We start from the raw sequence: 26,455 nt of genomic DNA on the forward strand, positions 1-26,455 counted from the left end.
CCTGCCCTCATTGCACCCAGCTTGAGCTCATCAGCCTGGCTGCTCAATAAAAGGAGCTCCTTTCTCTCAGTCAGGTGTGTGCAACAGAGAAGACAACACCTTCAGTTGTTTTCTCTGGGTTTGGTTTGAAGAGTGTGTTGTGAGAGAGTGTGTATGTTTGTGGATGTATTGTGGAGGGAAGGAGGGTGACAAAAGGATAATTAAAAAGAGGACTGATCTCTCAGGAGAGTTTTTTTCAGATAACAGTCGGTTAAGGCCTTTTCCTTAGTTTGTCCACTCTTTGTAGTAGTATTAGTGGGTGGCTGTGGAGCTTTACACCTCCACTCCACCTTTTAGACCCCAAAGGCCTTACATTTGTTTGTATTTGAGGGTTTTAAATTTATTTTTGTTAGTGTCCCTGTCCATGACCTCTGACCTTCATGTCATGCGGCTTGCAGACACGTAACAGTGGTATTTAAAGTTTATTGAAGGTGTTTGATCGTAACAATTTGGGGAAAAATCAGCAAAATAAATATATTTTTCTGTAGAACTCTTTGCATTGTCAGTTTATTGAAGGTGTTTGATCGTAATAATTTAGGAGAAATCTGTAAAATAATGGTATTTTTCTGCAGAACTCTTAATAAAAATGTCTGTAAAAAATAACTTATTTGCACTTCATTTGAATTAGGATATTTTAATTTTAATTTTAGGTTTTTTGTTTGGCAGCCGTAGCTGCCAGTCATTTACCGTTTTTCTAAGTTTTTTTTTTTTTTTTTTTTTACAGTGTATCTTTATCAAACCTCTTCAAGCTTCTTCAAAAGCAAATGGTCATTTCACTATTTCTTGTTGGGCTCGCTCAGCCCTTTCTCTCTTTACTTTTATCACACTTTTTGGTAACACTTTACAATAAGGGTTCCTTAATCAGCATTAGTTAATGCATTATTAAGCATTAATCAACAGTTTAATAACCGTTATAATGTATTACCTAACATTAACTAACACATTAGTTAGTGCATTAATAAGCAGTTAATTAATGTCCACTGCTCAGAGTTAATTAATACATTATTAAGCATTAATAAAAGTTACAAAACTTAATTAGTTAACCATTAGTGAATGCTTTCTGGACCCTTATTGTAAAGTGTAACACATGCATCACTTAGGTAACACATTATAAATGCTAAACTGCCTCATAAGCATAAGCATAAGCGTGTGCATCACTTTTAAGTGTCCTCTGGAAACACTTCTGTTGTGTTGCTGTCTATTTGCAGCGCTTTTTTTAATGTGTAGTGCTGTTGTCTTTCATCACGTTTTCTAAATGCTGCGCATGTGTTGTCAAATTGATGAAGATGTTTTCTTAATTTTCTTGTGTTTTGTCTTTTTGCATGTGTTTTCTTAAGTTGCAGTGCTGTGAGCTCTCAGGGCCACCGTACTTCTCTGTGCCAGTTGAGATGTTATCTGTGATTATCTGTTTTATTCTAAATAAAATGTTGAATTCTTTATATGTGTTGCTTCAACTACATTTCAACTCATTTTGCTTCAGTGTATGTGTTACCTAAGGGATACATGTGTTACACTTTACAATAAGGGTCCAAAAAGCATTCACTAATGCTTAATTATGGTTAAGTAATGCTTATGAGGCAGTTTAGTATTTATAATGTGTTACTTAAGTGATGCATGTGTTACACTTTACAATAAGGGTCCAGAAAGCATTCACTAATGGTTAACTAATTAAGTTTTTATTAATGCTTTATAATGTATTAATTAACTCTGAGCAGTGGACATTAATTAACTGCTTATTAATGCATTAACTAATGTGTTAGTTAATGTTAGGTAATACATTATAACGATTATTAAACTATTATTAAACTGTTAATTAATGCTTAATAATGCATTAACTAACGCTAATTAAGGGACCCTTATTGTAAAGTGTTACCCACTTTTTTTTTCCGTTTCTTTTTATCTGTATTTTATTTACCAATTCCCCTGGGTCCAGGTCTGTCATTTCCCCTTTGATCAGCACAAATGTATCTATTTCTTACAGCCAAACTTTCACACAGTCACTTATTTACACATGTCTTAGCGTTAAGAAGATACGGGCTCTGTTCTTCATTAATCTTGCATGGTTATTTAGCACAATGTGCGTTACTAGTTTTTTTGCTATTCTACACATTTATTATTTCAACTTTCTTACCATTACAACTTCTTTTTATTTATTTCTTTACCCCAATTTAGATGAAGTATCTCTTCAGACATCAACACATCACAGCATGTCCACACAAGGTACTTTAATACAGTGCAGCCAACCAGTCAAACACAACAGCCCCAACTCATGAACCAGCGCCACAATGTTTGTGAGGAAACACTGGCCTGACGTCAATGTGGTGCAGGAACAGATGCGCTGAAGCTGCAACGCCTCTGAGGCCACAGCTGATCCTGTTTGTGACGCCAACTTGTCGTATCTTGACCGTCTGTGATGTGTAGATGTAGAAGGAACTTCGTGACACTGGCTTGCTTGTATAGTAATAAGTTTGTTAATAAAACAACACCAGTGTCGAACAAGCACCACGGATGCCGGGAGGAAGACTCTGCCAATTTGTGTCTCTCTCCCCGAAGGCTGCTGGACACATCCTTTATACATGTTTAAATGATGTTGATATAACACATACCCATAAACTTCTCTTAACATCTGGTTTACATTAGTACTGGACCCCAGCTCTGTTGATATAAGGGTGCCGACTGTAACAATCAATCGCATTATAGGAGAGGGACTCCCATCTTTACCATTTCCTGGAGCCATTTTAAACAACATAGACTTTCCTTTATATGGTTTCATGAGAGATACTGTGATTTTGAGAGTCAGGTCATGTGGTTTGAAGCAGCCTCACAAAAACAGTCCGATTCCTGCTGTCCTCACACAGCCAGTCCTCTCTCAGCGAGGTGAGTGGGTTCATTCAGTTCTGCTCAAATGAAAGAATAACATCTCTAAATGTAAACTTAGTTTGAATCCTCCTCTGAGTGGTTTCATAGTAAAACCTGTAACCATGTTTCTGAGACAAACTTTAATCCTGCCTCTGACAGACTCATCATTAATGTATTTAATGTGATTTTATTTTGACTGAATTAAAACAAACTAAAGACAGCATGACTTTGAAGCAGCACTCTGAGGACATGGTTATTATAAGTCATGGTACAGAGCACGTTTCTGCTGTGATAGAGAAGTAGAGATATAGAGATGTTGATTTCAAAGATTAAAGTTCCTCTTCTTAAAAACGTCACAGTGGTTAGGTTGAGGAAGTAAACAGTTATCCACAGATCCAGGGAGCAGGTCTGTCCGTCTGTGAACATGATGATTGCTAACTTCTTCCTGAGTGTCCTTTTTGTGTCAGGTGAGCTTTTTCACTCAGTTCATGTTGATTTCACTTGAATCATTTACATCTGGACTCCAAAGTCAATCTTTAAATCTTCTGATGTAATAATCAGTTTGTTCATTGATCTCATAGGAGCTCACACTGCTTGTCCTGAGAAGGCAGGGCTGAGTATTGCAGCACCAAAGACGGTGCAGGCACTGAGTGGATCTTGTTTGCAGATCCCGTGTAACTTTGCAGCTACATCAGGTGAAGAGACTGACAGCACAGGGAACATCTCCGGAGTGTGGATTAAAAGTGACCCCAGGTTTGCCATCAATCCAGACAATGTGGTTTTCAACAGCAGCCGAAGAATTAACAACTACACCATGAATCTGACTGGAAACCTGAGGGAGAAAAACTGCACCACTCTGTTTTCAAATGTCCTCACAAGTTACACAGACACGTACTTCTTCAGAATAGAGAGCAGCACATTCAGTGCAACATCTTCTTGTGATCCTCTACACATCACAGTTAAAGGTAAGAGAGTCTTTTTATACATGTTCATAATGTTGGTGCAGCTTTCTCTCTGTCAGCAAGGACCAAACTGATAAAATCAAAGATTCTCTTACAGTGAATCATACTTTTGTGTTTTATTTGACTAATGAAGCTGATCCTGAGTCTGTTTCTAACTCACAGATTCTCCTCGGAGCCCCAGAATAGAGATCTCAGGAAACCTGAAGGAGGAGGAGTCTGTCACTATAACCTGCTCAGCTCTCACTCCCTGTCCACACGCTCCTCCTAAACTCACCTGGAGTCTCCAAAGAGACTCTCTCAACAACATGGAGGAAAACACAGATGGAACCTTTACAACTCAAATCCAGGAGAGCATCACTCTGTCAGAGCACCATGATGGATACAACATCACCTGTTCTGCCACATATCCTGTGAATGAAGGCAGAGATGTGAGGACATCAGAGGAGACAAAGACTCTCAGTGTTTCATGTGAGACAACCAGAGTTTGATATTGACTCCTGGCAGAATATGATGATTTATGGGATGTCAGTTTATCTTTGTTTTTTCCTCAGATGCTCCTAAAAACACCTCAGTGTCCATCAGTCCATCAGGTTTGGTGTCAGCAGGTACCCTGGTTAACCTGACCTGCTCCAGCAGAGCCAAGCCTCCTGTCAGCAGGTTCACCTGGTTCAGGATCAGCAACAACAGACCTGTGATGGTATCTGAAGGAGAGTCTTACAGCCTTAATGTGACTGAAGGAGGAGTTTATTACTGCGTGGCCACAAGTGATCTTGGTGAAGGAAAGTCCTCAGATATTCACCTGCATATTAAAGGTAAGCACGTAACTGTGATAAAGTGTGAAATAGTTCCAGTTCTCTTTGGATGGAGTATTTTAAGCAGCAGTGTTTATTTGCAGGATGAGAAATAATGTAGTGAGAGAAAGTAAAGATGAAAACTTAATAAAATGTAGAACCTTAAAAAAGGTCTGAGACCACAAGAATCCATGAGTAAAAGTGAGACTTGAAGACTTCTCCTGAGAGTTACAGATTCATTGTTGTACTGCTTCAAATTAAAGCTTCTGTGAAGGACTTTTATGTTTCATGTGAGACCTTCTTTCATTTGGATGTGTCAGAAGTCACCGGGGGCGCGACCCACCCCGGTCTGAAGTGTTTAGGATATTAAAACCAGAGATTTCAGGTCCTGCCCCTTGGAATGCAGTCTTACTGTCACAACAGCAAACTCAGTTGTCAAGGGAGAATGCTGGGAGGGTCACAGACTCACCAGGGGGGAACCTTAGTCCTTCTTCTGCAAACAGTTGATATAAAGAAGTTCGTTCAACACTCAGAGAAAAAGAAGACAAGGGAGTTTTTCTTTTTCTCAATTAATATTCTTTATTCAAAAAAGATTTAAGTCACAAAACTACATAAAACAACTTCCATATGTTTTTATCCCATGGATTATATAACCTCAAATAAGGGTCTATTTTATTTATTCATTTTTTATTCCATGGTTCTTCTTCCATGGATCTCATAAAACAAAAAGATGCATATACAGAAAAGGAAAAAAGGGGGTCTGAACTTATGTTGAGGTTGTGGTATTTATTCTCTGAGAACAAGGTGTGGGTGTTACGCTGGGTGTTAGCACCCACCCACAGTCCCTGTTGCTTGTGTGTGTGTCTGCGAGTGTGCTAAAAGTTCATGATGTCATTCAGGGTAATCACGCCTTCCTCACATGTTAAAGACAGGTGTGTTGGTGTATATCTGTATGGGGTCTCTCAGTTGGAGTGCACGGCCTTGATGAGTGCTGGAATCATGGATTCACTGTGTGTGTATTTTCCACAGGGTCCATAGTGTCCTTCTTTTTCTACCCCTCAGAGTCTCAGAATATTCCTGCAGGAGTTGTTGATGAACAGGGTGACAGATTATGATGCTCACGCCAATTGGAAGTCTCTAGACTTCTAACAGGATGATTTAACAGAAAACAGGAACATTTAAGTTTTAGATTTTAAAATATGTTTACTGCATGAACAGTAAACATATTTGTGACTTGTTGTATTACAGGTGATCACTCGTCTGAACGTGTTGGCCTTGAAGTGGTTTTGAAGATCCTGGGAATCCTGTTGCTTGTCAGTACACTGATCATCTTTGAGTGGTGAGACAAACTATAACATATTGATTTGCAGTACAGACAGCTGGTCTGATTGAAATGTGCTTGTGTGTCATATAATGTTAAAAAAGAAACACATTCTCATCCTGTTTCCTTCAGGTGGTTTCGATCAAGACACTCCATGAAACCAGTGAAGGTAAGCTCCAAGAGAAACAGAGGGTCTGTGTGAGATGACTAAGTGCCAAATTCCACCACATCCATGTCCGGTCTGTCTGCGATCCGTCACAGCACCAGATCTGATAGGTTTCTATTCTAGTCAATGTGTTAACTTCCACTGGATCCGCTCCACTGCGTTCTGGCTGTGTCTCTGATCCAGCAGGTCGGAGCTCTCCGGATCAGATACACAAGACTTCTATTTTTGCCGGATGCTGGAGCATGATGCATCAATCTCTGCACTGACATTGTGACAGGTGTTACAAATATTCATACAGATGAAGTCATTTTCATATCAAGGTCCAGTTTGCTTATGTAGGTGTGGAGGTTTGAAGTTTCAGAGAAAGGCCGTGGTGTGACGCATCAAAGCTTTTGAACCCTAACACACTTTTTGGGGGAGCAGCTCTGAAAGCTGTTGCATGAAGATGTAACAGCAAACATCATTTGATGGTTCAGGTCCTGAGTGAGACTTATTGATCAGGTGGATTCATGATTACTGGTGTGTGTTTTAATGGTTGATCACTTCACCAATATTTGTCTATATAAGACCATTGACATTTAGACGGTGTGTGATGTGTTACAACAGTTCTCTAAACTCCTCTTCCTCTTATACTTCTACAGGACACAGAGGAAGCTGACTATGTCAACACAGCGGCTGAGTTTACATCATCACAGCAGGGAGTACTGACTTCACAAGCTGCATCAGGGAGACCTATCTGACAAACCCAAATAACAATGACATGATTTGAATAAATTGTAGACTATATGTCCATTATCAGCGTTTTATAGACCATGCAGAGGCCACAGTCCATAAAGTCCTGATTATGAGTACCTCTAATACTATCTGATGTGTTTTACAAAGGAAATATAAAGTGTTAAACAAGCTGTCACTCAGTTTCCAAAGAAACTCTTCAAGGTCTTGTCACCTTTATACAGCACATTCACACTGATGTTACTTATTGGGCCATGGGGCGTTGTTTGTAAAGATTTGTACACTGAAAATAACAGCAACAATTCTCCACATTTAGCTTCAAAACCTCCTAAAAACTAATGTTAATTTTAAAAGTCACTTTTCTAACACATTTACTGTAGAGCAATGTTTGTGATCTTTTTCACTTTACTTTTTGTCGGCACAAATTCAAGTTAAAGTCACTGTTAAATCAAAAGGTTAAATGATAAATCTAAATTTTAAATCTAAATGTTAAATCTAAATGTCAAATATAAATCTAAATGTTAAATTTGAATCTAAATGCTAAATGTTGAATATACTTAATTTAAATCTAAATGCTAAATTTAAATATAAATGCTAAATGTTAAATATAAATGTTAAATATACTAAATGTTAAATCTAAATGTGAAATGTTAAATATTCTAAATGTTAAATCTAAATGTGAAATGTTAAATATTCTAAATGTTAAATCGAAATGTGAAATATTCTAAATGTTGAATCTAAATGTTAAACTTGAAAACTAAATGCTAAATGTTAAATATACTAAATGTTAAATCTTAATGTTAAATATAAATCTAAATATAAATCTAAATGTTAAATCTTAATGTTGAATATAAATATAAATCTAAATGTTAAATCTTAATTTTGAATATGAATCTAAATGTTCAATCTAAATGTTAAACATACTAAATGTTAAATCTTAATATTGAATATAAATCTAAATGTTAAATCTTAATTTTAAATATAAATCTAAATGCTAAATCTTAATTTTAAATATAAATCCAAATGTTAAATCTAAATGTTAAATATAAATCTAAATGTTAAATCTTAATGTTGAATATAAATCTAAATGTTAAATCTTAATGTTAAATATAAATCTAAATGTTAAATATGTAAGCAGGTACAGTTTGAGCATGAGGAGCTCTGAAACATGTTATTTCTTATGATTTATGATCTAATGATCAGTTAGTTTATATTCTTCATGTTCAGAAATAAGGGGAGAAACTCAGAGGGAGACGATTGTTAGAATCGTCCAACTGATTGAATTTCATTGTAATGTTTGAATGTTTTAATGTTCCTTCTTTTTAAACTTTTATATATCATTTCTTCACAACCTCTTAAAACACAAACTGTTTTCTGGATGATTAATAAACTATAAAGATGAATAAACTATAAACAACATTTTCCTGAGTTATGACTGATCTGTGTTTGTCACCACTCGACCAATCATTGTTGTGTTTGCATTGTTTCATTGTGAAAGTCAGCATTTTAAAGCTCCAGAGAGGAGTTTTTATCAGGTCACACCATCAAACACATAATATTGATGTCTCTTTATGACCCATGAAAGCAGACGGGACCATCAGAGACAAGATTAATATTCATGTGTAGTTATTTGTAATGTCTAAAACCACTGGTGGGGTAGGTGTCAACTCATTTCTTTAACTCTTTTCCAGTGAGAGAAATATTTTAGTGTTCAAATAATGTCAGATTATTTATTTGGGACAGAAAATGCGACTTACACTTTGACCTACAGGGGGCGCCAGAATCAGCACACTGTGAAAGTTCCTCACAGGAGCTTTAATTATTCTACATCATGCACCTGACTTCTTCTGTTGTTAATAACAAATGTATATGTATCTTCTCTTTTATCACTCCACATGTTTAAATGTAAGCAATCTTATTCACAGCAGCTGAAAGATGGGGGGCAAATGCATGATAATCAAAGTCACATGGAGTGTTTGATGAAGAACAAGTGGAGCTTTAAGGAATCAGGGGAAATAGAAACCAACATGATGTTAAAGTCTAGTGTCCTGTTTTAATGAGTAGATGGGAATTTAAGTAGACTGGTGTATTTTTTAAATTAACTTTATTATTACTGGTGTTAAATAAACCTGAGCCTCTAAACCTGATCCATGAACATAGTGAAGTTATCATTAAGGAGAGGATGACCTTCAGTCTAAAGAAACACTTCAACCAGAACATGCAGCCAGTGGACGGCCTCCATCACTGTGTCAAAGGTCAGTATACTCTGTGATCTTCTTTATTAGACTGTTTCAGCTCCATGCTCCTACAATGTGTCCTCTGTGTTCTCTCAAACCATTCATTCCTCTGACGGCCTGATAATAATATCATTTCAAATATAACAGAGTGTAAACAGTATATCAAGGCATGCAGTGAGTTGTTCTTAAAAAGCTCATCTTTGGGCTCATGAAGTGACAAATTGAAATTAAGTGTTGAGTTATATCTGACTTCCTTCTCACAGGGTATGAGCAGACAAAGCTGCCTGTCTTATTTTGAGAGTCAGGTCATGTGGTTTGAAGCAGCCTCACAAAAACAGTCTGATTCCTGCTGTCCTCACACAGCCAGTCCTCTCTCAGTGAGGTGAGTGGGTTCATTCAGTTCTGCTCAAATGAAAGAATAACATCTCTAAATGTAAACTAAAGGTTGGTTTATACTTCTGCGTCACCCCTACGCAGCAGGGGCTGACGTGGACATGAGCACCTCATACTTGTGCATCGACGTGTCCGTGACGCAATGGCGTAGAATTGTGTATGGACCGTATGGTAGTGTCCCTACCAATCTCAAATGATGGCTGAAATGTCCCCACCAATGTTAAGGTTGAAAGGGAAAAAAATGCCCTTCATGTAGCACACAATGGGTTAAATCCTTTCCCACTTCGGCACCGCCTCCCAAGACTGGTCTATTTTTTGATTGGCTTAGCTCCCTGCAGGCTGTTTCGCTTGCAGGTTTCGCCAGTGTCGACGGTGCACTCATGTCTGAGGATGTCGGAAGGCAAGAAAAGAAAGATGGACATTAGAAGCTATTTCAACAAACAAATTGTAAGTCACCAGAGGGAAAAAAGTCCCCCCTAATATGCAACTGCTAATGAATGCAAAACATTGTTTCTGTTGCAGCCGGATCCACAGGCGAACGCTGGGAGGACGTAGGGAGGGGGGGCTATGTCCCCACCAATGTCAAAATCAATCCTACGCCCTTGCCGTGTCGCGCAGCAATTCTCAACCGAAATGTTTAAGGGCAGTGTGGTCTCTCTGATAGCCGGTCGCCTGCATCCGGCCCTGCTACGATCTCTGTTTCCTTTTCCACAGAGATTCAGAGCGTGTTCTGTTAATCTACAGCTGATACATGTTGCTGTTTATCATACAGACATGATTACATGAAGAATAGAGAGGAGGAGAGGAAATACACGGACGATGAACGGCCAATGTCTGGGATCCAGGAAGTAATGTAAATGAGGGAAACACAATGCCGCAGAGTGGACCAATCACAGGGCTTGCGGTCCGCGTTGATTCTACGTGTAGTTACATTTTGGAGAAGGTCCACGTCAGCTACATGCGTAGGCTACGCCGTAGATTCAACTCAGAAGTATAAATCACGCTTTAGTTTGAATCCTCCTCTGAGTGGTTTCATAGTAAAACCTGTAACCATGTTTCTGAGACAAACTTTAATCCTGCCTCTGACAGACTCATCATTAATGTATTTAATGTGATTTTATTTTGACTGAATTAAAACAAACTAAAGACAGCATGACTTTGAAGCAGCACTCTGAGGACATGGTTATTATAAGTCATGGTACAGAGCACGTTTCTGCTGTGATAGAGAAGTAGAGATATAGAGATGTTGATTTCAAAGATTAAAGTTCCTCTCCTTAAAAACGTCACAGTGGTTAGGTTGATGAAGTGAACAGTTATCCACAGATCCAGGGAGCAGGTCTGTCCGTCTGTGAACATGATGATTGCTAACACGATAATCCCACAGACTTTGGTACAAACCTCACAACTCTCAGACTGAGCCCCTACATTGGTAACTGGGTCCTGGACTTTTTCCACAAACAGAAAGCAGGCTGTTAAAATCCATGACATCTCCTCCTCCTCTGTCACCCTCAGCACTGGCTCCCCCCAGGGCTGAGTGCTGAGCCCCCTCCTGTTCACCCTACTGACGTTTGACTGCTCAGCCAAACACCTGAGCTGTCATATTGTGAAGTTTGTGGATGACACAGCAGTGGTGGGACACATCACCAACAATGACGAGTCCCAGTACAGACAGGAGGTGGAACACCTGGAGGGTTGGTGCAGGGAGAACAACCTCTGCATCAACATCAAAAAAACAAAGGAGATGATAGTGGATTTAAGGAAGGGCAGACACCAACCCCCTCCCCTGCACATCGGAGGAGCAGCTGTGGAGGTGGTCTCCAGCTTCAGGTACCTGGGAATACACCTTGCTGAGGACCTCACCTGGATCATGAACAAGAAGGCCCACCAGCGACTTTCTTAGGAAGCTGAGGCATGCAGGACTTGGGAGCTCAGCTCTGAACTCATTCTACAGATGTATGGTGGAGAGCGTATTATGCTCCTGCATCACTGTGTGGCATGGCAGCTGCTCTGCTGCAGAGAAGAAGGCCCTGCAGAGGGTGGTGAAGGCCGCACAGAGGATTGTAGGGAACAGCTTACCACCAACCACAGACATTTACACCAGCAGATGCAGAAAAAGGGCCTCTGGCATCATGAAGGACACCTCCCACCCTGCACACAAACTGTTTGCTCCTCTCCCCTCAGGCAGGAGGCTGCGGAGCATCAAGAGCAGAACCACCAGAATGAGGAACAGCTTTCTTCCTGAACTCTGGTGGTGCTCTGTAGTCTCGGCCGATCCCAGCCACACAGACTCTGATAAGAACAGTACAATACAACTACCTCGTACGTTTGCACATTGTACATTTGCATATTCAATTACACTATTACATAACAACTCAAATCAGTCTGTTCCTCACATACACACAATATTCATATTTATATTTTTATATTTATCATTAGTGTCTTCTTTTTTTAATTGTGTGTCTTCTTATTGGGGCTTAAACGGGACCTGAGAATTAAAATTCTAATGTTTGAGACAGGTCTAAGGTTTGAGACAGGTCTATAATTAGTGAGAGACTGCATCAAGGCCAGGTTTCCTGACAAATTCAGGATAGTGACAACATAAAGCCCTGATGTAGACCATAGATCTTTAACAACCCAGGATGGTACAGGATCCAAAGAACAGGTTGTACATCGTGCTGTATTAACAACCTTGGTCAGATCATCAAAAGAGATGGACTCGGGCTGCGTCGAAAATAGACTTGAAGCGTATCTCTGGCGGAGCGGCGCGGGGGCACGCTCCCGAGACAGAGCCGTAACGTAACGCCACGCGCCCTATGGACCCTAGAGCATTGACTAGAATGGGTTGTAGTAGGAAGTTAGCTCTGCCCCCTTTAGCATAACCGGCTTCCCCATTCAACGTCCCCGAGCTCAACCTTGTTACTGCGGTCAAGCCAGCCTCCACTTCTGCAACAATAGTCAAGCCAGCCTCCACTGTGTTCTGTTTCATGACAACAGAGAGCTGTGGCGTGGGAGCCCCCCCAGTGGGTCTGTCTACATGCTGGTTCATCTCCGGCGACCTGCTGTAATCATCCAGATGCTGTGGTTCCAGACCTGCTGAGGCTGAGAATCTGAAATCCGGGTTCAAACCAGCTGCTGCAGTCGATCGGCACTGAACTGTGCTCCATCTCCAGCACTGATCCGAGTGTCCTCAGACCTGTAAGCCGCTGACAGCTGTTGCTACTACTGGCCACCAGGTCCTGTGGCCGCGTTGCTCGCTGGACCCCAAAGCTGCTAGCCGCTGGTGGGTTTGAAAGCTGCTGGCCCTGGAATCGCCAGCTGCAGTGGCCCCCCCTCCCGTTGGATGACAAGCTGCCGGCTTGGCAACTGCCACCTGCTGGGTCTCACAGCTGGATCGGCTCGCTATCCGTGGGCTTACCGGGCTGCTGGTAGTTAGCCGGCCTGCCGGCTGGCGTACTAGCTCCTGGTAGCGGTGCTAGCTGCTAGCTGCTACCTGTTGCGCTAGCTGCTACCTGTTGTGCTAGCTGCTGCCTGTTGTTCCGGCTGCTAGCTGCTACCTGTTGTGCTAGCTGCTACCTGTTGTGCTAGCTGCTACCTGTTGTGCTAGCTGCTACCTGTTGTGCTAGCTCCTCCAGGTGGTGAAAGTTAGCGGTCCCTCCATTAGTCACACCACTCGGCGTGCTTCCACGGGTGTTCCTCCTTAAAAACACCTTTCTCCTTTGAACAGTATAACTAGTCTGATTTTGAGACGATAACAAGCCCCCCCTCCCTCTCGCGTATATTAGCGTCTTGAGCACTCTTTTACACACAATTTTGACACGCGAATTAAGCGAGTCAATAGCGCAAGTAAACACAAAACATTCTCGCCTCTATATTCACGCGAATAGCGCAATCGTTCGGGTTTGGTGTGAACGCACCAAAAGAGCTCACAAAAAGCTCGCCCCCGAGCTGTTGTGCTTGTACCTCAGAAGCACTGTGGACAGAGCTAAGGTTGAAAACTGACTTTTTGAAACAAGTTTTATCTGAAGATGTTTTATTGTAGAAGGGAAATCCAAATTTCATGACTGGCTAGTTCTATTTTGAAACTGGGACACCAGCACATATGTTTGTGTTTATATGTCTTTCTTAAAACAACCAACTACTGTTATTTCTATCAATAACATTTTTTATATTTGTGAGAGACTTTTCATTTTGAATATAATGGACATTTGGAAGAAAGTGTGCTCATTCATTTATAGGCTAAATATATATCGTTTTTTTTTATCATATTTCTCTTGGAATATAACTGTCAGATACTGTTCCCCCTCTGGTCCATAGGAAAGGAGGTTCACACATCTTTCAAATTCATACTACTGACTTCTTTCCCCACAACAGATAAGTCCTGTGATTTTCAGGCTGATATCATTAAATTTGTCCATTTAAAACAGGGGGAAGGCATCCTGACAGCTTGGAATATTACTGTCAGATACTGTTCCCCCTCTGTTCAATATTAAAGGAGGCTCAGACAAGCATTAAAGACTTTAATAACATTAAATAAATAAATAGTGTATACTTACTTTTTTTGAACATACAATTATTATTCAAATTCAATAAATACAAAATTAAATGGCAAAATGTGCAATATTTAACACCACATTTATCAATTTCTTATTTTGGTCTTTTAAGTTCCTTTCCTTCAGCATGCTGCTCATACCAATTTGTCCTCTATATTTGTCCTTCCAACACATGCATAGTGGAACCACTGTCCACAGCCATCACGGGATATCTGTAGTGCAAAAACATTTCAACATTTGTGTTATAATGTAAACATCAATGTTAATTCCTTCACCAATATTAGCTTGGGGGATAATAGTGTTTTTAAGATAGTGCTTCAGCACTGACTACATGGGGGGACTTTCAGCCATTGAAGAAAATGTAAATGAGGACTGCAATTTATTATATCTAAGAGTATGTAAACTAGATAGACATGGTAACTGGGTCCTGGACTTTTTCACAAACAGAAAGCAGGCTGTTGATCATGACCTTGTGACGTCATGTCAGTGCATCTCTTAGAGGAGCTCATTGGATAACCCAACATCCCAATTAAAGCTCAATGTCAGTAGCCTATTTGCACAGGAGAACCCCGAATGAGACATCGCTCGAGTTGAAAAACTTTGGGAAAGCTATAAAAAAGGTATGTAGATTGTGCTGTGGACTTAAAAAAGAATGAAACAGACATTAGCGTACATTAAGTTTCCAAATTCTCAATTAACTAATGTTATCTCTTGTCCTGCAAGGGAAATGAATCCAGACATTTACCACGAAATTCTTAATTATAAATGATGTAGTAGCTACCCTGAGGGTGCTACAAAATCTGAGAAATATGTCATTCAAAGAAGGGCATCAGAACTCATACTTGATGGTAAGTGAAAAGACATTAAAAGTTCTTGATACTGTATAAATCCTACCACTATGAATGTTGTTTTCTTTAAACTATTACAGTATTACATGCAATAACTCGACAAAATGTAATAGGGCCTACGATTTCACATCATAATGTAACAACACTCCCATTTTGTAATAAATACTTTGAACGCAATATCTAGGCCTGATGAATTCAAAAACATTTTGTAATCAATAATTACATGGTGCAGTGGTTATTACAAATTGCAGGAGTTGCAATTTTTTTCATGATGAAAAAGTTATAAAACGGAGCATTTTGTAACAATCAATATTGAGTTGAAAATGTGTAGTGTCCAGATTTTACTAATCTACCTGCTATAGTAAAATCAAAGGCACATGCCTTCCCACACTCAAGTTATTAGACTCTTACTAGTTAGGTTTTAAACCTGCAATATAAGCAGAAATCACAACTCAAAATTAACCACTATAAGTTTACATTAATTATTGCTTGAAACATAATCACTGAGAGTATTTTTGATTTGATTTGATGACTTTATTTCGAACATGTAAAAGTAAAAAATACAATTAAAAAAAAGCAGAAAAGAAGAAAGAGTTATACACACATAAAATAAAAAGAAACAGTTTTACAAAAGAAACAAAATCAATATTAGCAAGCAGTGAAACAATTTACTCTACATGTACGAAAAGGAGTAGGAAGAAGTTTAAAACTCATCTAATCCTACCCCTCTATTCACTATTTTCTGCCATTATATGAGTGCAGTCCCACATGTCAAATCTTCATATATTATCTTCATATTTACGCTAACAAACACAAGTAAACCCCTCGTGATTATATACACTTGTCTTCCTCCTTGTACCTTATTAAAATCATTTCTTTGTACTTCTTCTTGAATTGAATTATGTTCAGACATTGCTTTAGTTCCATATTGAGACTGTTCCATAGTTTAACTCCACAGACCGAAATACAAAAGCTTTTCCTTGTGGTCCGAACACTCATCTTTAATCTCAACTTCCCTCTGAAGTTAGAACCCCCCTCTCTTTCAAACCGTATTCTTTGAATATTTCCTGGAAGGAGATTTTTTCTAGCCTTGTACACAATTTGTGCAGTATTACAATCTATGAGGTCAAATAATTTCAGTGTTTTTGATTTGAGGAACAATGAATTTGTGTGTTGGCGGAAATCAACATTGTGAACTATTCTTATAGCTCTTTTCTGTAGGACTGACAGTGGTTGCAGGGAGCTTTTATAGGTGTTTCCCCACACCTCAGCACAGTAACTGAGATATGGTAAGATCAGTGAACAGTAGAGAATAAGAAGTGATCTATGATCCAGAGTGTGCTTGGCTTTGGCGAGAACTGAAATGCTTCTTGACAGCTTGGATTGAACGTGTTCGATGTGAGGTTTCCAGCAAATTTTTTCATCTATTATTACACCAAGGAATTTGTGCTCATGCACTCTTTCTATGTTGACCCCCCCAATCTGTACTTGTATGTTATTGTTAGATTTATTGTTTCCAAATACCATGATTTTTGTTTTGTTTAAATTAAACGATAATTTGTTTTTGTCAAACCATATTTTTAATTTGCAGATCTCCAAGGTGATTAAGTTGAAAAGTTGCTGGAAATTTTCACCAGAAACTAAAAAGTTTGTATCATCAGCAAAAAGTACTATTTTACACGCCTGAGAAACTTTGCATATGTCATTGATATAGAGAATAAAAAATATAGGTCCCAGCACAGACCCACAGCACAGTATACAATTACTCACCGACAAGGCGTACTAGTCCTGACGCTCAACTAAGTGAAAATGAAACTTAAAGGATTATCATTACTTCTTGGTAAGCCCTGCCCACTCCACACACGCAGTTGGGAGATCAGGATACTCCAATCAAATTAAAGTCATGTTATGCTCTCATGAAACATAGATCACTTAAACAGAAAATGGTTGCAACTACTGTAAAGCTATACATGTAGGCTATTGCAAAATGCCATATTACATAAGCATTTAGACCATAATGCACTATATAGATCAAAGCTCATTTGAATTTAATAAAATCTAGTTTAAACATATGTATGACCTGCAATAAAGGACTTACTTTGTTCTATATTCTACACAGAAGGAACATTGTATAAGAGAGGGAAGACTCAAAAGAGAAAGGTTGTCTATGACAAAGAAGCGGCCAACCAAATCTTCAGAGAACGTCATGCAAGCGCCTTTGGAGCCCACAGTGGTATCACCAAAACCAGAGATGCAGTGTGTAAAAGGTTTTACTGGCCTGGCATGACAGCTGATATTGATAAGTGGGTGAGTTTATTTTTTGATTCATCTAAAGAGAAAAATGATTCTGCAACAGTTCAATGGAACAGTTCTTCACAACTATACCCAAAGAAAAGCATGCATATGACTGAGCAAAGGAACTCCCCATGCTTACACCTGGCCTCTGCAGATAATAAGCTCCTGTATATTGGAAAATGTTTCTCGATAGAGTTATTTCAGTGAGGGACAACACAAATTCATTAGGTGGGGGTGCTGGTGGCCTAGCGGTCTAAGCGCCCCACAAATAGAGGCTATAGTCCTCGTCGCAGGGGTTGCCGGTTCGATTCCCGGCTGGTCGACCATTTCCTGCATGTCTTCCCCCGCTCTCTGCTCCCCACATTTCCTGTCTCTCTTCACTATCCTATCAAATAAAGGCAAAAAGCCCCAAAAATATAACTTTAAAAAAAAAAAAAAATTCATTAGGTGGTAATACCTCAGAAGGGCGTGTTTCAAAATAATGCAACAGTGCTTCAAATCCTTTCATTGTTGTTACATGCGATGTCCAAAGTCAGTACAGGTGTACTGACTTTGGACATCGCATGTAACAACAATGAAATCTTTGTACTCTTAAAAGAATCCTATACTTTCAAAATATCTATGGTAATAATATCTGTTTTAATTATGATGATACTGATGAAATGACAGTGTTGTTATTAATAGTAGTATTATATAATAATAATTATAATATTATTGTATGATGACAGCATATTAATAATCATAATAATAGTGCAGCATAATAATAATATAAGAGTAAAAGTGATATCAGTAGTAATACCGCCCAATACATATTTATGTCTAATGTAATGTTGTTATAATATGATATATAATATAATATAATATAATATAATAATTATAGTATAATATAAAACAATATAATACAAAATAATATAATGTAATATGAAATGTATAATATATACTTGGCTATGCAAGATATACATACATTCACAAAGATCTAATATAAAAATAGATGCTATGAGTAATTAACTCTTGACTATGCGAGATATAATTACATTGGGGCAAAAAAGTATTTAGTCAGCCACTGATTTTGTAAGTTCTCCCACTTAGAAAGATGAGAGAGGTCTGTAATTTTCATCAGAGGTACACTTCAACTATGAGAGACAAAATGAGAAAAAAAATCCAGGAAATCACATTGTAGGATTTTTAAAGAATTTATTTTTAAATTATGGTGGAAAATAAGTATTTGGTCACCCACAAACAAGCAAGATTTCTGTCTCTCACAGACCTGTAACTTCTTCTTTAAGAAGCTCTTCTGTCCTCCACTCGTTACCTGTATTAATGGAACCTGTTTGAACTGGTTATCTGTATAAAAGACACCTGTCCACAGCCTCAAACACTCAGACTCCAAACTCAACCATGGCCAAGACCAAAGAGCTGTCCAAGGACACATGGAAGAACATTGTGGACCTGCACCAGGCTGGGAAGAGTGAATCTACAATAGGCAAGCAGGTTGGTGTGAATAAATCAACTGTGGGAGCAACTGTAAGAAAATGGAAGACATACAAGACCATTGACAATCTCCCTCAATCTGGGGCCCCACGCAAGATCTCATCCCGTGGGGTCAAAATGATCATGAGAACGGTGAGCAACAATCCCAGAACTACACGGAGGGACCTGATGAATGACCTGCAGAGAGCTGGGACCAAAGTAACAAAGGCTACCATCAGTAACACACTACGCCGAGAGGGACTCAAATCCTGCAGCGTCAGGCGTGTCCCCCTGCTTAAGCCAGTACATGTCCAGGCCCGTCTGAAGTTTGCCAGAGAGCATATGGATGATCCAGAAGAGGATTGGGAGAATATCATGTGGTCAGATGAAACCAAAATAGAACTTTTTGGTAAAAACTCAACTGGTCGTGTTTGGAGGAAGAAGAATGCTGAGTTGCATCCCAAGAACACCATACCTACTGTGAAGCATGGGGGTGGAAACCTCATGCTTTGGGGCTGTTTTTCTCTAAAGGGGACAGGACGACTGATCCGTGTTAAGGGAAGAATGAACGGGGCCATGTATCGTGAGATTTTAAGCCAAAACCTCCTTCCATCAGTGAGAGCATTGAAGATGGAACGTGGCTGGGTCTTCCAGCATGACAATGATCCCAAACACACCGCTCGGGCAACGAAGGAGTGGCTCCGTAAGAAGCATTTCAAGGTCCTGGAGTGGCCTAGCCAGTCTCCAGACCTCAACCCCATAGAAAATTTGTGGAGGGAGTTGAAAGTCCGTGTTGCCCAGCGACAGCCCCAAGACATCACTGCTCTAGAGGAGATCTGCATGGAGGAATGGGTCAAAATACCAGCTACAGTGTGTGCAAACCTGGTGAAGACTTACAGGAAACGTTTGACCTCTGTCATTGCCAACAAAGGTTATGTTGCAAAGTATTGAGTTGAACTTTTGTTATTGACCAAATACTTATTTTCCACCATCATTTACAAATAAATTCTTTAAAAATCCTACAATGTGATTTCCTGGATTTTTTCTCATTTTGTCTCTCATAGTTGAAGTGTACCTCTGATGAAAATTACAGACCTCTCTCATCTTTCTAAGTAGGAGAACTTGCAAAATCAGTGGCTGACTAAATACCTTTTTGCCCCACTGTATATACACATAAATATGATATAGTAATGCTATGATATATAACATCAATATAGTGTATATTATCAGGTCATATTTATGGTGGTGAACAGAATCCATATTCCTTCCTTCTAATAATACCAAAGTTCACTGTTACCATATTGTCTTCCAGGTTGGAGAATGTATGGAATGCCAGGCCAGTGCTTCAACAATAAAGCAGGAGACAGAGTTCATCCCCATACAAGTGATAGACAATATTTTACTTTACTCTTTGAATCTTATATTTTGTGATGGAGAATGCTTAATAGTAATTCAAAATTAATATTGTATTGTAAATGCTCTCCATGTTTAAGGTGAGCCAACCCTTTGAACCTGTGGGGATGGACATCATTGGTAAAGTGGCCACGACAGAGGCAGGCAATATGCCTATCTGTGTACCTTATGTTTTTAGCATTTTCAGTTGTTGCATCTTACATTTGTAGTATATTCAGCTGTTGTATTTTCTGTTTGGAGCATTTTTCTGTTTTATTTCTATATAGCATTCGCAGTTTTTCTTTGTTATGTTTGTAGAATTTTCAGTTTTGTATTTTCTGTTTGTTGCATTTTTCTGTTTTTGTATTTCATGTTTGTTGCATTTTCAGTTTTGTATTTCATGTTTGTTGCATTTTCAGTTTTGTATTTTCTGTTTGTTGCATTTTTCAGTTTTGTATTTCATGTTTGTTGCATTTTCAGTTTTGTATTTCATGTTTGTAGAATTTTCAGTTTTGTATTTTCTGTTTGTTGCATTTTTCAGTTTTGTATTTCATGTTTGTTGCATTTTCAGTTTTGTATTTCATGTTTGTTGCATTTTCAGTTTTGTATTTTCTGTTTGTTGCATTTTCAGTTTTGTATTTCATGTTTGTTGCATTTTCAGTTTTGGATTTCATGTTTGTTGCATTTTCAGTTTTGTATTTTCTGTTTGTTGCATTTTTCAGTTTTGTATTTCATGTTTGTTGCATTTTCAGTTTTGTATTTCATGTTTGTTGCATTTTCAGTTTTGTATTTCATGTTTGTTGCATTTTCAGTTTTGTATTTTCTGTTTGTTGCATTTTTCAGTTTTGTATTTCATGTTTGTTGCATTTTCAGTTTTGTATTTCATGTATATTTTGTATGTTACGTTTGTTTTATATGGACCCCAGGAAGAGTCGCTGCTGCGTTAGTGGCAGCTAATGGGGATCTGAATAAATGAAATGAAATGAAATGCTGGATTACTTCACCAAGTGGTCTGAGGCTTTTTGCCCTACCATCCAAAACAGCTGCAAATGTGGCAGACTGTATTGTTAAGTTGTTTTAAAACTAAAGTAAATAAACTAAAGGAAACATCAGTGAAGGGAGGAGCACACTTGATAACCCCAGTGATGTGCTGGCTCTCGCTCCCCATCTGTCCTTTCTACCTCAGACTTGGGGGGACATGAGGAGCCATGGGGTAGGCTACTAAACCTATCAGTAGAGGGCATCGTGTGGGGGGTTTCTTCACTGAGCACTCATCCTTCTTTCAGCACAAGAACCTTTGTTAATAAGCATATCTGACACTTGAGTAATAAATAAAATGATTCAACATGTCAGCTGCTAATCATGGAAATTATTTGACAGCTTCCATTCACAAAAATCATTGAGCCCAACATCCAGAATTTAGTCTGACCTTTGCAACAACAATTCCTAAAGTCTGAAATCAGGAGACATCTGATAAAAGCAGAGGTCACCTGTGGGTCAGTCCTCCACAAACAAACAGGAGTTTAGTTCATTTTGGAGTTTTGACCTGAGAACAAGGTCTCTTTGAAATACTTGAGCTTCCTGGTTTTATCAGATCTCCTGTGATTTATGTAACAATGATAAAGTGCCCAGTATGGAAATGCCTTTCAGTCTTGGACTTGGCTTTCTTTCTACTTTGTATGGTCTGGCTGCTGTGGTCTGTATAACTGTGGAACAGGATGCCTGGTTGACTATCCTACTACGCAGCTGCCTGGGGGGAGGCTGTGGAGCTTCTGAACTCCCAGCACATTTTTGATATGATGTTTATGTTTGTACAACTGATAAACAATATTCAGAACTTCCAACATCAAAATCCCCAGATGTAGTGTTTGGACAGAAAAAGCTGAGCAGTTTATTGAGTGGGCCACTTCTTTTTATGGCAGATGCAACACAGATTGCTGCTGTAAAGTCAGGTGGATGTTGAGAATGATAAATGGTAGACAGAACTGATTGTCTAATAATTGTATAATTCATCACCACCATATTCATTCACATACATTACTTTCAGAGCTGCACAGAATGGCAGAGGATTACCCGGCCCATAGCTGAGAGATATCTGTATTTTCTATACCACATGAATCTTCTCCAGCCAGGCCCTGCATAAAATGTTCATTAAAACAGAATTTGATGGTTTTCAAATCATTTAAAGACTATAGTGAACTGAAAGCCATGCTAAGATTTAAGATTCAAGAAGCTTTATTACCGAGTGAGCTCGCACACACAACAAATTTGACCTGTTTCTGGACTTTAAAGTGAAGTGTTGTCCCAAACACTGGAGCTCCTGGGCTGATACACAATTGTTCTGATACTTTGACTGTGTTGCAAGAATCTGGTGTTACAACATACAGTCATGGCCAAAAGTTTTGAGAATGACACAACTATTAATTTTCACAAAGTCTGCTGTTTCAGTTTTTATAATGGCAATTTGCATATACTCCAGAATGTTATGAGGAGTGATCAGCTCAACTGCAATTAATTGCAAAGTCCCTCTTTGCCTTGAAAATGAACTTTATCACCAAAAACACATTTCCACTGCATTTCAGCCCTGCCACAAAAGGACCAGCTAACATCATTTCAATGACACACAGGTGTCACACACATTAACACAGGTATGGGTGTTGATGAGGACAAGGCTGGCGATCAATCTGTCATGATTGAGTGACTGGACACTTTAAAAGGAAGATGGTGCATGACACCATTGTTCCTCATCTGTTAGCCATGGTTACCTGCAAGGAAACACGTGCAGCCATCATTGCATTGCATAAAAAAGGGCCTAACAGGGAAGTTTATAGCAGCGAGTAAGATTGCACCTCAGTCAACCGTCTATCCAATTATCAAGAACTTCAAGGAGAGAGGTTCAATTGTTGCCAAACAGGCTCCAGGGCGCCCAAGAAAGTCCAGCAAGCACCAGGACCGTCTCCTGAAGGTGTTACAGCTGCGGGATCGGGCCACCACCAGTGCAGAGCTTGCTCAGGAATGGCAGCAGGCAGGTGTGAGTGCATCTGCACGCACAGTGAGGCGAAGACTTTTGGAGGAAGGCCTGGTGTCAAGGAGGGCAGCAAAGAAGCCACTTCTCTCCAGTAAAAACATCAGGGACAGACTGATATTCTGCAGAAGGTACAGGGACTGGACTACTGAGGACTGGGGTAAAGTCATTTTCTCTGATGAATCCACTTTCCGATTGTTTGGGGCATCTGGAGGAAGGCTTGTTCGGAGAAGACGAGGTGAGCGCTACCATCAGTCCTGTCTCTTGCCAACAGTGAAGCATCCTGAGACCATTCATGTGTGGGGTTGCTTTTCGGTCAAGGGAGTGGGCTCTCTCACAATCTTGCCTAAAAACACAGCCATGAATAAAGAATGGTACCAGAACGTCCTCCGAGAGCAACTTCTCCCAACCATCCAAGGGCAGTTTGGTGATGAAGAACGCCTTTTCCAGCATGATGGAGCACCTTGCCATAAAGCAAAAGTCATAACAAAATGGCTCGGGGAACAAAACATTAAGATTTTGGGCCCTTGGCCAGGAAACTCCCCAGATCTTAATCCCATTGAGAACTTGTGGTCAATCCTCAAGAGGCGGGTGGACAATCAAAAACCCACAAATTCTGACAAACTCCAAGCATTGATTATGCAAGAATGGACTGCCATCAGTCAGGATTTGGTCCAGAAGTTGATTGACAGCATGCCAGGGAGAATTGCAGAGGTCTTGAAAAAGAAGGGTCAACACTGCAAATATTGACTTATTGCATGAATTCTGTGTAATTCTCAATAAAAGCTTTTGATACTTATGAAATGCTTCTAATTGTATTTCATTATACCATAGAAACATTTGACAAAAACACCTAAAAACCCTGAAGCAGCAGACTTTGTGAAAATGTAATATTTGTGTCATTCTCAAAACTTTTGGCCATGACTGTACATTGTAAACTCCTGTGGTAAGGCTTGTTCAAAGTATCTGTTGTGGCTGCAACTTCTCCGACAGCAGTCCAGAAAGCTTTCATTGTGATAATGCCAAATATAGAAATTAAATTACCTGATTGTCATGATTATCTGAAACAATCCAGATCTAAAAGTTAGTCCAGGTTTGTTAGTGCGCTTCATCCATAAGTTATTCTCTTTAAACCAGTTTGTATGTGGAAAAAAATCCAAACTTCCCATGAGTTATTCTATGCTTTTATTCAGTGAAGAGTGTTGTCTCTGACATGTCAGATTTAAAGATATCACCTGAGGTTAATAACTGAAATGCCTTTCTGAACCACCTGTAAAAAAATGCATATATCACAGGGTTCACTGTAGAGTTCAAGTATCCCAACCACATAAGTACTTCAAACAGTTGTGGAGGTGTTGAGTAACCAGTGAAAGGATCGATGACATAACAGACAAAGAAAGGAGTCCAAAAAGAAAGAAAGGCTCCCATTACAACAGCCAGAGTTTTAGTGGCTTTAGTCTGGCTTGATGTTTTCACTGAGCTCACACAGCCTGCCCTCTGTATGCTGCGGAACTGTTTCTGTGCCACCAGCAAAACCTTCAGGTACACAGCAAGCATTATAACACCTGGCATGTAAAAGGCAAGAAGGGATGAGAGTACACCCGAAGGTCCACTGTAAACCCCCCAAATATTTAGTTTCAGAAAAGTCATTCCAAATCCTAAAAAAACTGAAACACTCCAAGTGAGCAGGATCATGATCAGCACTACATTAACTGATATTCTGCTTCTGTAAAGCAGAGGTTGGCAAACAGCATAGTATCTGTCCACTGATATGGATAACAGGTTCAGAATGGAGGCTGTACACAACGTGACATTTGAGCTCATGTGGACTTTATAGAAGAAGTCACCAAAGTACCAACAGGACTCTATGGTTCGGATCATACTGGGGAACATGACTAACAACCCTACGAGCAGGTCAGACACAGCCAGAGAGACAATCAGGTAGTTGGTTGGAGTATGGAGCTGCTTAAAATAAGCAACTGAGAAAGTCACCAAAAGGTTTCCACACACTGTCAGAACAATTATGATCCCAAAAATGATGTACAGAGCCCCACGCAGGTGTATGGGATAAATAGTCCTCGGGCATGAAGTGTTACTGGACTCATAGCAACACACTGGCTCCATCTGAAACAAGAATGGAAGATACAGAAACAGATCAATGTTAGAAACAAAACCCTTTAAATGACACAATGTCTTCACCTGGACCAAAAGTGATGAGACAGACAATATAATGAAATTGCTGCTCTAGTGTTGTATTGTGGTTTCTTCTATAGGGGATGCTTTGGTTTTATTTCATGGTAATTTTCTTGGTAGTGTATTCCCACGGTCTCATCCGCGAGAGAAAACATCACAAGCAGGTTCTCATCTCCTTTGTGATGAGTCTACAACAGTGCTGCAAATCTTCAATGAGAGATTTCAAAATACATCCCCATCCCCCGGATGAGTTTTTGAAATATTTTAAACTCCCTTTAAAATATGGTATATCATTAGGGGTGGGTGATATGGGCAAATAAATATACCTTGATTATTTTTTTAATTTTCCAATAACGATAATCTGACGATATCCTACAAAAAATGCTGTAAAACTCTTGCATACAGGACATATATGGATAGACACAGCATTTCAGAACAGCTCTTGTTTATTTTTAAAGTGCTTCATACAGCTCTCAAAACATTCTTCAACAATATTCTATGGCAAAATTTAACAGTTACCAATTTCAAGTAATGTCCAGGCTGTACATAAATCCCAGTAGAATATATCAAACCAGGTTTGCTTATCTTAGTTAAGCTTTTGTAAAAAGAAAAAGATTACAAAAAATGTAAACAAATATCAATAACTTCAGGTGAAATCAAAATGTAAACTAATTAAATATTTTAAACCAAATAGACAAAGAATACCAAGTATTGTCACTAAAGCACACACTGGCTAGAACTCTGCAGAAAGAAATGTTGGCCAACTCTTCACAAGTACAGGTTATTTACTTCAAGTTATGAGCCAGCAACCCCAGTCTGTCCACAGCATCAGGCTTCAGTGAAGCCCTGTGGCAGGATACAACATTTCCACCTGTGCTGAATGCCCTCTCTGAAGGGCTACTTGAGGCAGGTATGCACAGATATTTTCTGGCCAGTTTCACCAGCCTGGGGATATTCACCTCTTGTGATTCCCACCACTCAAGAGGATTGACATCACTGTCCACCTCAGGGATCATCAGGTAGCTCTTGAGCTCATTTTCAATGACAGTTGCTGGTGACTCCCCTTCTCTTGTGTCTTGTTTTTTGAAGTAACATCCAAATTATGTTTTGGCCTTTTTGGGTGGCTCCCTGGTGTCATCAATCCCTACTCTACCCATGGCTAGCAGTGCAGTGGTGATTTTT

General features: G+C 39.3%; 2 protein-coding genes across 2 annotated transcripts in view; one reads left to right on the forward strand and one right to left on the reverse strand.

The window, feature by feature from the left end:
• The first annotated feature begins 3,307 nt into the window (after positions 1–3,307).
• On the forward strand, positions 3,308–7,253 carry LOC117829082 (sialic acid-binding Ig-like lectin 7). The gene is made up of 7 exons (XM_034706622.1): positions 3,308–3,365; positions 3,480–3,863; positions 4,023–4,328; positions 4,412–4,672; positions 5,900–5,990; positions 6,105–6,141; positions 6,780–7,253. The coding sequence occupies exons 1-7, from the start codon at positions 3,323–3,325 to the stop codon at positions 6,876–6,878; spliced, it is 1,221 nt and encodes a 406-aa protein (XP_034562513.1). The 5' UTR covers positions 3,308–3,322; the 3' UTR covers positions 6,879–7,253.
• A 17,012-nt stretch (positions 7,254–24,265) lies between these two features.
• Positions 24,266–26,455, reverse strand: part of LOC117829313 (trace amine-associated receptor 1-like) — an 8,461-nt gene continuing 6,271 nt past the window's right edge. The window contains exon 2 of the mRNA XM_034706939.1: positions 24,266–25,204. Within this exon, the coding sequence (XP_034562830.1) occupies positions 24,266–25,204 (939 nt within the window). The remainder of the gene's footprint in view (positions 25,205–26,455) is intronic.

This window comes from Notolabrus celidotus, chromosome 17, assembly GCF_009762535.1.
Source record: "Notolabrus celidotus isolate fNotCel1 chromosome 17, fNotCel1.pri, whole genome shotgun sequence".
NCBI lineage: Eukaryota > Metazoa > Chordata > Actinopteri > Labriformes > Labridae > Notolabrus > Notolabrus celidotus.

Bases quoted from the DNA above. Each gene is read 5' to 3' on its own strand.
- LOC117829082 (XM_034706622.1), top strand. From the start codon at position 3,323: ATGATGATTGCTAACTTCTTCCTGAGTGTCCTTTTTGTGTCAG. The intron at 3,366-3,479 runs GTGAGCTTTTTC...TTGATCTCATAG, and splicing joins GAGTGTCCTTTTTGTGTCAG to GAGCTCACACTGCTTGTCCT. The intron at 5,991-6,104 runs GTGAGACAAACT...TGTTTCCTTCAG, and splicing joins ACACTGATCATCTTTGAGTG to GTGGTTTCGATCAAGACACT.